At 35.2% G+C, this 15,594-nt stretch overlaps 1 protein-coding gene across 1 annotated transcript in view; it reads left to right on the top strand.

The window, feature by feature from the left end:
- The first annotated feature begins 10,308 nt into the window (after positions 1-10,308).
- The window catches only part of LOC136798324 (kinetochore-associated protein 1-like), a 45,471-nt gene continuing 40,185 nt past the window's right edge, over positions 10,309-15,594 (top strand). The window contains exons 1-8 of the mRNA XM_067054917.1: positions 10,309-10,486; positions 10,929-11,049; positions 11,737-11,797; positions 11,960-12,014; positions 12,206-12,275; positions 14,457-14,537; positions 14,773-14,807; positions 15,117-15,224. Coding sequence (XP_066911018.1) covers positions 10,349-10,486; positions 10,929-11,049; positions 11,737-11,797; positions 11,960-12,014; positions 12,206-12,275; positions 14,457-14,537; positions 14,773-14,807; positions 15,117-15,224 — 669 coding nt within the window. The 5' untranslated portion in view covers positions 10,309-10,348. The remainder of the gene's footprint in view (positions 10,487-10,928; positions 11,050-11,736; positions 11,798-11,959; positions 12,015-12,205; positions 12,276-14,456; positions 14,538-14,772; positions 14,808-15,116; positions 15,225-15,594) is intronic.

The following is a 15,594-nucleotide window of genomic DNA, read 5'->3' on the forward strand; positions in this document are numbered from 1 at the left end:
GCTCGACGCTGAAAAAAAAGTGCTGAACAAAGTTCTGTTCCAGTAAACTTCGAAAGAAGTTACTGTATTATCTATCCAAGACCAAGAAAATTGTTGTTACTTACACCATATCTACCTAAAGTGAATAAAATAGTGCCAAAATATCCATTCACAAAGAATCTCACTTCGCTATGTTTTAAATGCGCTTCTAGAAAAATAATTTTAACCTCAAAAACGAGATTTGAACAAGTTGAAGTTAAGGAAGGTCCTTAAGATTGATGAGTACTAACAGGGATAATCCATTGATTTATTACCTCAAAGGGAAAACTAAAGAGTTCTCCTAAAGACATACTCATGAGATGCAAAAAAAATGTTGCATTTTACACATCCGACGTACTTCTATCTTTTTAAATATCTAGTTTGACCTCTACATGCGCAGATTCTTGACTCTTACTGAGCCAGTTTCAAAATTGAATCACTTTACCAATCTTTTTTTAACACATTTCATATCACTGTAGCAAATATTTTTGGCTTATAGGAAAATATGTACTAAAACTTCAAACTCTAATTCTAGCTTAATCAAAAAAATGAAGAGATGATTGTTTAAAATTGAAATACTCCCGACCCTACTGTAGTTAAACTAGATAATGTTTTGGTCATATACAAAATGACACACGCTGGTTGGTTCTCTTCCAGTTTTCTTCCAGTATGTTGACTGACACTACACTCATTTCTCTAGTAGTGAAAACCAGGTAAGCAGCGTTGTAACCTTGTTGAAGAAATCCTTGAAAGATCCTTGAAAGAAGATCACATTACTGTTTACGAGCTTTTACCCAAATCGTGGATTTCCCTTTTCTTAAACTAGTGATAAAATTTTAGAAATACCCATGAATGACCCCCTAGCATCAAAATTGTCAAATACGCACCACCAAAGTATCACTGAAACCATCCAAAGCAATTGCATTGATCATCAGTTTTAAGTGATGGTGAATATCTCATTTGGGATACGCTTTAAGTCACGCGAATATATTATTTTGCTAGATTTTGACCACAATTTTAATCACTCTGTACCGTCAACAGATTGTTTAGTTATGCAAGTCTTTGTCGATTATCGTCATAAACATGTCCTAAAGCTTATTGTACCCCTGTAAGCGATATAAAGAATCATAGAAGGTTTTTTTTTTCTTCGAAAAAACCTAAAAAACATTTACATTAAGGGGCGTAGCCTCATGCAGCCATTGGAGAGTGCCTTGCCCCGAGTAACAAAAAAATGATGTTTATGATGCTTTGTGATGTAAAATATGTTGGACAATACTATGCTACCTTCCTTGCCATCTTTCAATCGATGCTTCAATTCTAACAAATTATATTTAGCTCATCGCTAGGGTGGGTCCCGTGAAAATGGTACCGCAAAAAGCCTCTGTATAATTCCTAGATTACTAGGCTCACGTAAAATATCGACTCTATCTTCTGTCAACCCAGAAAAATTGAATTTACCAACAATGATAATCACATCATCCACCATACACTATATCATCATCACCAAATATAAAATCATATCTTCAAACTCATCAACAAACGAAAAAAAGATCAAATCAAATCAAATGGGGTTGTACGGTAAATTTTCTCTCAACACGCTCCCTATGCAGTTTATAAGAATTTAAAGATTTTAAAGATTTTAAGCATTTTCTTAACGTGGAGATATGACCTCTCAGAATATTGACACTGTTATTTTGAAAAAAGTAAAACATGAATACATTTCTCAAGTCTCTAACTAAGATTTGTTTGAGGTATAAAAAGTCGAAGAATTAGTTATGATGGCTACTGGGATCAAACCTAAACTCTAGTTACTTCAAATTAAAGCTCTTTCATATAATTAATATACTCAAAAGTTGATAGAGGTTTGGGTTGCTTCCTCTATAGCGTTTGTTAGACATAGCTTTATTTTAGAAAAACTATCAAATACAATCATGGTCGAAATGTATTGAAATTTTAGTGTATTCTAAATCTTTTAGCATTTAAAGTTCGGGTGAGAATTGCTATTTTAGCACTTCCACTTTCTCTTATTGAATATTTCGATTTTGGAGGGGTTAGATGGCTTCTATATTCCAAGCCTTTTTGGAGCAAGTTTGAGCTTTTAAATCCTGAGATCCTTAGTAAAAAATATTCACCAACGTCATTAGTGAGTTCTAATAATGCTCACGTTGGTCACTTACAAATATTATGTATGAGGACAACAGAAAAGAAATTTGATGATTTTTCTAGCATTGGCTACCGTAATATTCCTATTTGATCAAAACGAAGTACGATTTTCAGTCCAATCTTTAAGTACGAGGGAATGTTGACACAAATATAGAATTTGTCATGATTGTCATTCTGTATATCTTTCTTATAGAAAACACTATGTACTATTTGTTAGTGTGGCCTCATATTCTTTGGTCACCTTTTATCATGATGTGGTGGTCAAAATGACTGTCTTATCGACATTTCATTTGCTTTTTATATAACACTTCTATCTAACTTTCGAATAAATTTTTTCTTACTCTTATTATCAGTTGAAAACCGCAAACGTTTCGCCTCTTAAATTTGCCTTTACTCCTCTTATAATACAGAGTTATAACTTAACTTTTATTAAAGGATCAAGAATATTCTTCGAATTAGACATCCCCTTCTCACAAACCCACTCTGGGAACCCTTCTCACTGGAAAAATTAGCCAAAATATCGTCCGCAGTGGAAAATTATGCTCTAATTTTTACCACCGCTGAAAATAATCAGATAAGCAAACCCACGCTGCAAAATATTGAGGTACTTTTTCCATCCCCACTGAATTTTCTGGCTCGAAAACGATGGAATACCAAATTTCTCAGCCATTAAAAAACATGGAAATATCAATCCCCATCAAGTTTTGGTCCAACATTTTTACCCTCATTGGCTGAAAAAATCCCACCGGGTCTGTGAGAAGGGGGTGTAAATTAGTGAAATATTCGAATTATGAAGGGTGTTAATATGATTTTCCAACTGACGAGGACAAAGTTTTAGCTCAATTTTTTCATAGCATTCGTGCATTTGTTACGTGCTCTATATTCAATTTACAAGGGAAATGTAACCTGTGCACATTCTTTCAAGCAAGGACGCTGAAAAAAAGTCTTCGAACAGTACGTCACTTTTACTATCAAAAATTTTAAAGAATGATAAAAACAAAGTTGGTTCCATTCATCAGATTAACAACCTACGATGAGAACTTATAACTTAACCTACCCAATGCAATGTAGTATCAAGCAAGCATTTCTATAAATGTTTAGAACCGGCCGGACAGGCCATCAACACTACCGAAATGAATCACAGGTTATCAAAACTAAACAGAGCACGGTGATATTGTATTGTGTTGGGAAAGGACTGATAAACGGAAAAGAATTTCAAATGTTCTGGACCACTAAGTATTGAAGGTTGTTATGGGCAAAATTCGATGAAGCCTCTTTTTTGAGATATTTCCCATGTCAAATTTCCAAGAACGACATACGGGTGAATAAAAACTCTGATAATATAACCTAAAATAAGATATAGCTTGAATTACAACAACCATGCAATGATGAGCTAACAAAGTTAAAACCTATGATTTCTATGAAAAGAACCTGATATGGCCGAAACCACAATGTTTTATTAATTATGTGAGTCGATAAGTCATCGGTTGGAATAAGATTGATTTTCGTGGTTTGCCATTCATAAAATACGCCAGATTCCAGGATCTGTGACTTAAAGATTTTTGAGAAAACAATGGAAAATTCTAGAAGATCACTTTAAAAGTTCTCCAGTGGAAAAGTTACTCTTGTTGGTGGCCACATGCTAGATTGAATTTCCTTTTTAATAATCTAACATAACAGTCATTACCAAGCGAACATACAATCAAAGGTCGTAATATTTGAGAAAAAAGGAAATTCCCACGAAATCTTATAAGCCTCAAATGATTTGGAAACTCTCTAACTTAGGTGGGAAGGTTAGAGTTTTAACAAACTCTGAATTTTAACGCTATACTTAAGAATGGTCCAATAAGGCCCAGAATGTAATCTTGGAAGTCTATAACCCCTCCAAAATTGAAATTTTCTATTGCATTTAACAAATTCAAACTAGCCCAAAAGTGACTTTCTCTAGCTTCCGAACTTCAAATTTCGAAAAAGGTGGAAATAACCATAATATACTATATTTTAATGCAGAGTATAGGAAACATAATTTCAAGCGAAGAAAAGACAAGGGCGCTTTATAATGTCATCGTTACACTTCAATCAAGCCATTTCCACCAATTTATTTGTATACATAGAGTATAAAAATGTCGGAAATAAAAAGTTTTAAATGACCGTTATAGCGTTATTTGAAGATTTAAGGATTTAATGCGGGTCGCCCTCTTTGATTTTAGGTGATTCTTTCTAAATCTTTTTGTTGATTTTCTAATAGAGGTAGCATTTAAAAAAACTTTGTCTTGAAGAAAAAAAATTACAATATCACGAACGTATAATGAGTTAAAACGTTTGTCACTGAAAAGATAATTCTGAGTAGCTCGGGCTCGGAAGGTCAAACTATGACATTCGTAGACCAAGGGTCGAGATACATCCTAGAGACACGTATGTTGTACGACAATGTCTGAATTTTTCGAATTTACTTTTGTTGACTGTTCGAAATATATCATTGCACTGTAGGGTGTTCTTGTAGTCCAACGTAGGATATACTTTCGATATTCTGGCACCCTCAAATTTTCTTAAGGTGCATCTAAAGTGAAAAGCATAACCTCTTTGATTAAAATTTCAGCATCGTTGGTACCTTGTCATAGCCACTTAATGACGACATCATTCTTTTTGAATAATGCCTAAAATAGGACACCCCTATAACTTTTACTTAAATTTTATGAGATTTACTCCTAAAAAAAGCTACGGTCATAGATAACTTAGACCGGCAAAAAATATTTTCAGAATAAGATGACATTATCGGGGAGAGTTTGAGCTGTCAGTTCAAAAAATTATCGGGCGCTTTTTTGACGGCCTTAAATGGGATGAAGGTATTAGAGCATCCAGCCTTCTTCGGGTCGCCTCTGAGTCCGACCCTGTCGCAGAATTACTTACGTTACATACTTTTTCGAGAATACGTTTTGCATGATTTTGCGAGAACAGCCTAATATAATCCATCCCATCTACATACTACGAATTTTCTAAATTCATTGACGTTACACGGTACACGTGAAGGTACAGAGCCGTCAGCCACACAGCGATCTGCTATCGGATTCAAAATATCGATAAGTTTTAATTTTTGTAGAAAAACTTATCAGTCAACAAAAACTTTTTGTTTTATCCTTATTGTATTTATGATCTGGTCCTACAGTCAAAATTTTAGGTCTGTAGCACCACGCACTACAGTCGGAATTATGTGAATTCCGATTTGCGGGATCTGAGAGGGGATTTCTAGGGATTTTGAGGGATCTGAGAAAACGAAAGTGCTCTGTTTCAAGTAACCTTATTATAGTTTTCGGAAATTTTAGATTTTAGTCTATTTCGTACATCAATTGCACTATATACACAAATTTCCATCTTTATTCAACTATTAAAACTCGAGTTATTAAAAAGAACGAGTCAAAGTTTCCCCGATTTTTCATACTTCAAACACCAGATCACTGTGCCAAAAATAATTTCAAATTGTGAGTAAAATGGTTTGGTTAGTTCAAGAAACTTTAATAAAATATTTAAGTTTCAGAGTTACTTAGGGCATGGTGGTTTAGAAAGTGAACCCAGACTAGAAAAACCGCCCATACGCCCATCGAAACGCCCCGTTTTCGAAAAAGGCGCGAAAAAAATCGAACCAAAACAAACCAGAATCACCGTGAACAGAATCACGCCAGAGAGAGCAAAAGCAGAAACTTTTCTTGGTAAGAATGTCAGATTTTCAGAGATAATACCAACTACTTGTCTGCAAAGAAAAAGCTGATTTATATTTTATAGCGTTCATTTCTGGGAATTCTACCACTTGTTTTGTAGAAAAAAGATCAACAACCTAAGGTATACTGGTCACTGGTAGTGTGGTATGGCCTACGGTCAGAAGCAGCCAACAATATATAGACAGGCAGCTGAGGTCACAAAAAAATTGGACGGGGTGCGAACAATCCCAAACCACTTTTAATTGAAAATATAAAACCTAAATATCTAGAAACCATCAACCGGAGTTGTTGAAATTACTTACCGGGCGTGTCCGGTAATATTTTAGTACCTGATGACGTGTCATGCGTGCCCATAGGCTAACTGAAAAAATTTTGAGAACCAACATAGACATATTATATACCGATCAAAGCGTTTTTTAACGTATAAGAAAATGGTCCGTAACCATATCTGAAAATTTTGCTATAAAAAGTTAGAACGCTTTTCCTTTATGTCCGTAACGTCAATTTTACCTGTCCGAGACGAAAAAAAAATCAAAAATTCAAACTTATCAAAATTGAAATCTAAGACCGCCATTCGAAAGCTCTCAAAAATCGATATAGAAGACTTTTAAGTGGATATATATGATTTCTCAACCTAACCCGAGAAAATCGATCCTAAAGAAAGTGTAAATATGACGTCATCAAAACTTTGGAAGCTTTTAACTTTTTATTACTAAATTTTCAGACATAGTTACTGACCTTTTTCTTAATCTACGTCAAAAAACGCGTCGATTGGTATATAATATGTCATGCTTTTTTTCATAAAAATTTTCATTTTGCTTGTGACGTCATCAAATACGAAAATATTTTCAGATGCGTTCGGTAATTAGTTTCAAACTGTCCGGTTGATGATTTGTGTTCAGAAAGGTCGTATCTATTGAAAACAACCGTTTAAAGTTTGCTCGCAAACTTTGTAGCTACTGCACTTTTTTATGTGACCTCAGCTGCCTGACTAATAAGCCCATTTCCCCGAAATATATATCTGTTTCCCTTTTCCAGGAGAGAGCGTTTTTTGAAAAATGGGAAAATAGATCTGATTTTCTAGGAAAGACCTTTTCCTTAAAGCTATCTGTTTCCCCGCTCCAGCTGATGACGTCATCAGAGAGAAACAGATCAATATTTCTATGAGATGACATATAATAAATTGGGAAACAGATATCTGTTTCCAAAAAAGATGATATTGCATTGGAAACAGATTGAATTTTCTGGGGGAAAACAGATATCAATCACAAAAAGCAAGGGAAACAGATGAAAATTTCCAGGAGAGGGGAACAGATATCCTCTTCCTTATACGCTTGGGAGAACATATCAAAATTTTAATTCTAAAAGTTGTGAAAACAGATCAAATTTTCTAGGGAAGATACTTTGATATTAAAAATTTAGGTTTTGAGAAGAAACAGATCTTCATTTCTAGGAATAAGATTCTTGAAACTTTTTTGGCCAACAGTAAGATCAAATTTTCCAGGAAGGCTATGCCTGGGAAACAGATGTTTAAAAAAAGGACCTCGCTGGATGCTTTCGTACGGTATACGGGTCGGTATGGTATGGCCTTCGGTATAAGTATGGTATGGTATTGCCAGACCCGGGGGGGTACTACCCTTATCAACCGACGGGGGTGCTCCGCTGAGGTTCGAAAAATGGACCCTACGTGGGACTCGAAATTTGCGAAAAATTGACCCTGAATGGGACTAAAATTCCAGAATTTTCTCAAAATTTCTACTTTTTCCCTAAATTTTCCAAAAATAGGCACCCTACGAGGGACTGATTTTTCTATTTTGTTGTTTTTGCGACCCTACCTGGGACTCGTGGAGGTTAAAAAAGGTACCCTGACCAGCGGAGCATCCCCGTAACCCATCTTGCCCTAGTACCCCCCCCCCCCCGGGTTGCCAGAGTTTTTTCCGGCCACTTGGCGACTATTCTGAAATTCAAAATTCTTGAACATGACCCAAACTGGCCAGCCCATGGCGCATGGGATTGGCCAGAAACATGACCCAGAAATGTATGTTAGCCTCCACTGTCCACTGATGCAAGTTACCCGATCCCACGATATGGCTCGAACTTGCATCAGTGGAAGCTAACATGCATAGCCCTCAAATGAATGACCTGGCTGGTCATTAAAATACAACTAAGCAGCTCCGCTCGTAGCTCTACTCTACACTCTACCGTACCATTTTTGTTTTGATTTATTTTTGTATTTTAATGACCAGCCAGGTTTTTCATTATTGGAATTAATCAATGATGAAATGAATGGTGCAAATGGAACCAATGGTTGGTTCCATCACCTGCACAATGAATTGTATCATCTCATCATACTACAGCTTTGATTCCATCATCATCATCTGCCCCATAGACCTTTTTGCCTTTCCATCCGCCATTATGAATTGTATAAAAAATACAGGAAAGAAAAAACCTGACAACGAAACAAAGTAACACATTTTCCTATGAGCGATTTATAGAGGCCCATGTGCTTGCACGGTGGCCTGGGACTGTAAAACATTATTATTATAACTTCTTTCTTACACTTATCTTATACTATACTAAATGAGTTTATGAAAAATGTCTGTAACGCTAGCCCAGTATCATATGTTAAGGTTTCTAAAATTTGAACGCCGCGGCTGGAAAACCTATCCACCTTCGATACAAAAAGTCTCGCGCTAAGTTTGACAAGCGTAGAAAACTCGGATTAGAGAAGACTCTACACTGCCATTTGTAAACGAAAAAAGTTCTGACGTCAATTTCATAAAAAAGTACTGCGACGTCACAAAGTTTCAAATAAAAAGGTGTGGCATTTTTGTTGCACGATTTCGAATTATTTTATATCAACACTCGCAACAAAATCCAACATTGTTGTTTGATGATTAAACTTCGTCTAACATTATTTAAAAAGGTTTCAATGTTGGTTGCATTGCATATGTGCCGGTCTTAAGCTGTCCGCATGTGAAGCCAACAAATGGGAAAACCTTCAGTGCTCGATCGCAAAGCGCGAGCCTCTCCTTCACCTAACTTTTCCTAGAAGCAACCCTCTCACCACCTCAGACACCTTTGGGCGTCTGCAACGACGGGTACCCTCGATAATTTTAACAGGGTCACTATGGCATTTCATTGAACTCAAACTTCCGTTATCTTAAAAAGACATATCATCGAGGCTTACAGACACAAAATTTTGACTAATGTAGAAAGTTTAGAAGTATAATTTTTATTATTGTATTCGGCATTTTAAGCCAAAATGATGTCAGGCATTAACCCACATTATAGTATTTTAAAGGATTTTGATGTGCAAGCAAAACCGTTAACCGGCGTTTGCGACGACGGGAACCGTCTAGTTATTACTATATATTTATTACTATATTTTGTCACATTTCAATTTTAAAGAAAATCAATCAGAACCAATTTAGTTGGGGGTGGCTCCTTTTTCACATTAATCAGAACTGTTGGAACTGTGTTGGTATCATGGTTGCAATTTAGGGGATGGGACCCCTTTTCCTTGTTTATACAAAAGATTTACATTTTTAAAACATCATACAATATTATTTGTCTAAATGATTATGGGACTATAAAGTGATAAATCTTAAATCCCTTCCAGGAAACAATGCTTGAAAAAAGTTATTACAAAGTAATTCACAAACTTCATGTTATGGGCCAACTTGAAGGTTTGTTGATTATTCTGAAAACAGATTTTTGGAAAGAATTTGATCATCGGAGGCAAGCAATATTCATGGACAAAATCAAACCTAAAATATCAGAAGTAAACATCCTAGGAAAACAGAAGGATCCAAAGTTATATATTGAATTTGTCATGGGAACATTGAATCTTCGAAAAGCTGCCAGCTCTTTTGTTGAAGAAAGTGATGTAAAATTCTCACCAACTACAGTCATTGTTAAGAACCTACCATTTAAAACAAAACCATCTGAACTTTGGGATTACTTAGAAACATTTGGTAAAGTATTGCGAGTCACAATTCCAAGAGATAGGAGAAGTAAAAAATCAAAAGGACATGGTTATGTGGTGTTTGCAAATCCTTTACAAGCAGAGAAGGTGTTGAAATTAAAAGTAACAAAATTACAGCTCAGAGGACGGAATCTACAAGTTTTCCCTGCAAACAGAACAAAAGATTCAATGTACTCTGCCAGTAAAAAATTTAAAAGACTCGTCCAGGAATTTGTAGAAACTGATGAAAAACATATTGAACAAAATTTGGAGAAATGATTATTTCTATTTGATTATTGTAGTTCAATTCCTTTGTAAATCATTTTTAATGTCAATATGTTGAATCATGATACTTTTAAAATAATATAGATCGTCACTGTTATTTAAAGAATAATTTTCTTAAAGTTAATTTTATGTGGTATATGTTTTTACCTTATCTTTAGATTAAAAGAAAATAACAAGAATCAAAAGATATTGATTAATAATGGGTTGGAATAATATTGAAGTCAGTTGTGGCTTTGGCGGAGGTGAAGAAACTGCAAGGTTTGGACCACGCCAAGAGTCTGGATCAAGTTTGTATCAAATTGACACTGTTGCTTGTATCAATAATGTGGATACTAATGTAAGAATTGAATCAACGGATCCTGCACTAATGTACTTCCCAGTTTTCTCAAAGGTGACGAATCGAGTGGGGATTGAACCCACGACCTCTCGCTGGGAAGTACATCCGTTGATTCATTACCTATAAGTAATACGCACTTGATTTCACAATGTAAGAATTGTTCAAAATAACTTTTATTTACATTAAACTTTTTTGTGCCACATCTTTGTTGCTATATTCAATAACTTCATTCGTCTAATCACAGTCATCATTGTTTCTAAATTGAAAGTAAAGTATGTATTTTACAAAAATTGAAAAGTTTCACTTACTTACAATCATCATATGCGGTTGCATCCCAGGATTGTTACTATGGATACTAAGGATTGTTTCTCAACTAAAGAAAATAAAAAATCTTTCATGGATACAATAATCATGTATATCATTTTTGTTGTATTTTTTTCAGACATTCGGATCACCAAACTTTCTTTGTCATGCTTCCAATTCTCAAATGGCAGTTGCTGTGGAGAAGAATGTTTTGGTTTTTAATGATACTTTTAGTCAACACATTTGTACTTTTGTAGCAGGTAAGTGTCTTCTTTAACCAGTGGTAACATTGGGAAAAATAAAAATATTTATCAATGAAATTAATAATGGTGTAATGTTAGCCAATAGCAACACAAGCCTTTACCAACACAAGACTTGAGGAACTTGATAACATCCTGTTACCACCAGCAAAACATTGGCTACATTTTTCATGTCAATAAACTGTATAAACACATATTCATTGTTAATGAACTATGTAGATGTAAACATCAGCTAGTTGATACACATTTTTTCCTGGCTGGTTGTTGATAAAATTTTATGTCTAGCTGTCTAGTTCTCTTTCTGCTGGCTAATTATCTAAGGTCAAGATCCAAGTGATTCACTACAAGCTCTCCTCTTCTTGAATCCCCTGGGAATTTTCTCGATTATCCATGGAATTTCTGCTTTGCTATTCTTGCAAACTTTTCCTAATAGACAGCTTTGATCTTGTCATTTTCATGACAAACATTGATTGAGATAGTACTTGTAGTTTCCATTTGCCCTGCCAGATCCTGATATCACCTCGACAAATTTCAAGTTTCTGTCATAACTGGGAAGATACTTGATTTTCATAAGATTAAACTCAATGCAAGGAAGGATCAAAATTTTTACAATGGCTTTTGAACAAATGACTGGTTTCATATAAAATAAATCTTTAATATTAAGTGATTTTGATCTGTTTTTTTCAGATTCTGTGGTTGATGCTGCTTCTTGGTCTCCTGATAGCCAATTTCTTGCTTTTGTCAATAGGTAAAACCCTTATTATCAAGCCAGTTGAGTTTTTTTACCATTATTCAATGAGTAGTTCCTTTAAGTTACTCTATTGCCTGTCCAGATTAAGAATTACTCGTTTTAAGACTTTCCTCTTCTCTTATCTCTCAAGATCTACATTATTATATTCTTATTTTTTAGACAAGGCAGCTTATCTTTGGCCCACATTGAATCCAAGCAAGTACTTTTTTCAAAAGTAAGTGATTGAACCACTTGGGTAAAGGGTCTATGAAACTAGAATTCAATTCAGCTCTCAGGCTTTTTGACTGCTAAATAAACGTTGTTTTCATTTAGGGCAGCAAAAGAAGGGGTTTGCATTTATTTAACACAAGCTTTCACCAATCCAGATTGAATTATAATTTACAATTTTGTTTTGATTGTCCATAGAGTTTGGTTGACCCGGTCGAAAGATCAAAAAAATGTTTCATCTCGATTGAATTCTTCCCTCAAGGCAATGGTAAGGATGTTGATTTTCTATTCTTCTATTCAACCTACCAAGAGTAACACAAAATAATAATAATAATAATAATGCTATACAAGTTCGCAGGCCACCGTGCGAGCACATGGGCCTCTATGAACCGCTCTTTGTTCGGTTTACAATTTTCTTAAGATAGAGTTTTTTCCTAGGGCTCCCCCTGACTTTGAATTTAAAGTTTGCATCCTTTAGTGACGTGTTCATTTCTTGGGCTTTCATACACCACTCTTTGATTGTCTTCCTTTCACTTTTCGTAAGATCTTCTGTCACACGGAAGGGTAATCTTTCTCCTTTAGTGATTGCTCTTAACACTGTATTTTTGTCTTCTTCGTTTGCAAATCGGACTTTTATTGGTCGATAGCGTTTTTCATCTTCCTTTTCCTTCGAAAATTTTCCGATTCTTTGAGTTTCTTCAATCTTTATATTCCTTAAGCTTAGTTTCTTAGGTAAGACTTTTTCATTTAGATATTCTTCGTCGTAGATTTTGGTTGACTCCTCTGAATCTTCAGTGGATTCGTCAACACCATGAAGAATTAGATTGCACGCCATGGATTGAATCTGTCGTTCCTCCTGTTTTTCCCTTCGAAGTACGTTTTCTATGTTTTTCTCGATTTGCCTCGACGCAACTGCTGCGTAGCTTTGTGATCTATTTTCTCCTTTCTATCTCAATGATGTCTTCCATCTTCTTTTCGATCGTTGCCATTCTGGTCTCAAAGCTATCCTTTATTTCGCTGATCATTGTATTAACGTCTTTAGACTTCAGTTGAGTGATTTCTACGTCCTGGGCTTTCATTATATTTTCGCAAGCTTTTATCTCCTTTCGGAATCCTGAAACTGTTGATGTTTCACATGAATTGACCCGTTCCAATAGATCAGGGGTGATCACGACACAGTTTTGACAGACAAAAGCTCTCGATTTGTATGTTAGACATAACTGGATTTGATAGACGGGGAGCTTTGAACAAATGTAGTGTACGATTCGATTGCACTTTTTACATTCAAGTGTGTCTTTGGATCTTCCTCCTTCACTTGTAACACATTCAGATGGGCTGCAAAGGTCTTAAATTGATGCTGAATTCGGTTGTTTTCGTAGATTTTCCTGAATTTTCTCCGCCATCTTTACATCTTTTAACAACACATCCGTTCAGTTTTTATTTGACGTCAGAATGAAAATGTTGCAGTGGACATCATAAAATCTTAAGTTTGTCAATTTTATTAGAAACATCACAAGCTTATGGTTGTTTTCTTGTCGATCAACAAAACCATGGATTTTTTTTTTTTTTTTTCTTTATTGAAACAAAAACACGTGTACACTACGAACATATATTACAAAACATTACTTAAACATAAAATATAGTCCTTCCCCCCGCTAGGAACTAACGTTATATCGCCAGAGGTACTAGACTATGTAAAAAATAAATAAATAAGTAAATAAAGAAAAAATCTTGGAGAAGGAAGCTACAATTGTTAGGTAAAAGCCTAAAATAAAGCACCGCTAAACCTTCCAGTTTCGTTAAGAAATTCAACAACAGAACAAAGAATAGATTTATTTAGATTTGAAGTCAAACTTTCATCCCCATATAATAAAAGCCGACAGAAAAAAGGAGGGTTAAGTGGCGGATGAAAAATAATGCCTAGGGTCTGAAGTTTGTCGAACAAAGATTGTCTTGCATGGGAATATATAGAGCAGTGCAGAAGAAAGTGCAGAGTGTTTTCAACAGAGTTAGTTCGGCAACCACAGAAAGGGTCTAAAGTGTCGCGGAAGCCATGTCTAAATTTATGCTCGTTGAGATGGCTGAAACCGACCCGAAGTCGATTAAGAAAGATCACTCCTTGAATGTCAGGAACATCAAAAACATGAGATTGCTTGGGTCTCAAAAATTCATAGATTGCTTTTTTGAAAGTTTTAATTGAAGGTAGATCTCGTATATTACCTCCCAGAACATTCCACTGAGATATGCAGTACGGAAAAAAAGTGTTACGGAAACGTTCAGTTCGTATATTAAGAGGATAAATAGGATTTCTTGTTCTAAGGCCACCTGGTGCTGTAAGTCTTACTGGCAGGTTCAAACCTATCTGCTAGTACAGTGTCCAATGGTCGAGATGCAGTGATATTAATCCCAGTTGTTTTTTAAATTCCTTTGAATATTTTTCACTTTAAAGGTTTTCATGAAGTGGTAGTCGTCACGGCTTCTGGCCTCGGATTCCGATTTCAGAATATTGATCTCAATGGGCTGGCTAAAGGTAAAGTATTTCTTTCTAGATACAAAGACAAATTACATCTGACCTAGCTGCTTATACCTTGGCAGGCCCCTTACTCCTCATCGTTTGGTGAAATGTAACGTTTTAGAGATGATCTAACGTAGATAAAGTTTCGATGTTGATCCTTTTACCTTTTTGGAGGTCTTCTACGTTTTTGTTTTAGGCATGGCATTTATGGTAAATTTATTTAGATTACATTTTCCTTTCTGAATTTCAGCTGTGGAAGGAAGAGACAAAAATGCAGCACAAACAGTACGTAACAATATTCGTCAATTAGTGGCTAGAAATTAGTATTAATGTTTTTTCTTCAAACTTGTTCATTATTTTCTCCTTTTTTTAGAGTCTAAGCAAAAGAGTCAATTTTTTCTTGTACTTCACCCGGAAAAACATCCACAATAAAAGAATTCCAAAGTCTCATAAACTTAATTTTAAAAGCATTTAAATATTATCTCGATTAGTTATAAAACATCTATGTAAAGCAAATCCCAGCTCCTGTCTAACAACATAGTATCGTGGAAGACCTAAGCATATGTTTCAAACTTTTTCTTTTTCCCACTCCAGATTCAAGCAAACATCAAGTTGATACCGTTTGGCTTGAATGAGGTACACGATGAAGTCAATTCTGCATTTTATCACAAAGATGAAGTTGGAGTCATGGCATTTTTTACTGTAAGTTTGTCGTATTATGCAACTTCTCAAACGTTTTGTTAAATTCGAACCTTCCTGAGGTTGGTTCCACTGTGCTTTATATAAACCCTGGGGACAGTTTCTCAATGCCAGCAAGTGGAATCTTTTGAACAGTTTTTTGAAGTGGTAACCTAATGGTAGCACTGCTCAATGTAATGCATCAAGAATATTGGATAAATGAACACTTATAATGTAGCGCTGTTGAATGTTAAGCAAAGTTCCAACATTGCAATGACATCTTTGTTGGTACCACCACAAATCTCTGATTAAAGATGGCAGATTTAGCTTTACCCAGGGTTTCAAAGGCTTGTTTTGCAGACTACGGTAATCTATAGTTTAAGGTTTCCAAAAA

Source organism: Clytia hemisphaerica, unplaced genomic scaffold, assembly GCF_902728285.1.
Source record: "Clytia hemisphaerica strain Z4C2 unplaced genomic scaffold, Clytia hemisphaerica genome assembly, whole genome shotgun sequence".
NCBI lineage: Eukaryota > Metazoa > Cnidaria > Hydrozoa > Leptothecata > Clytiidae > Clytia > Clytia hemisphaerica.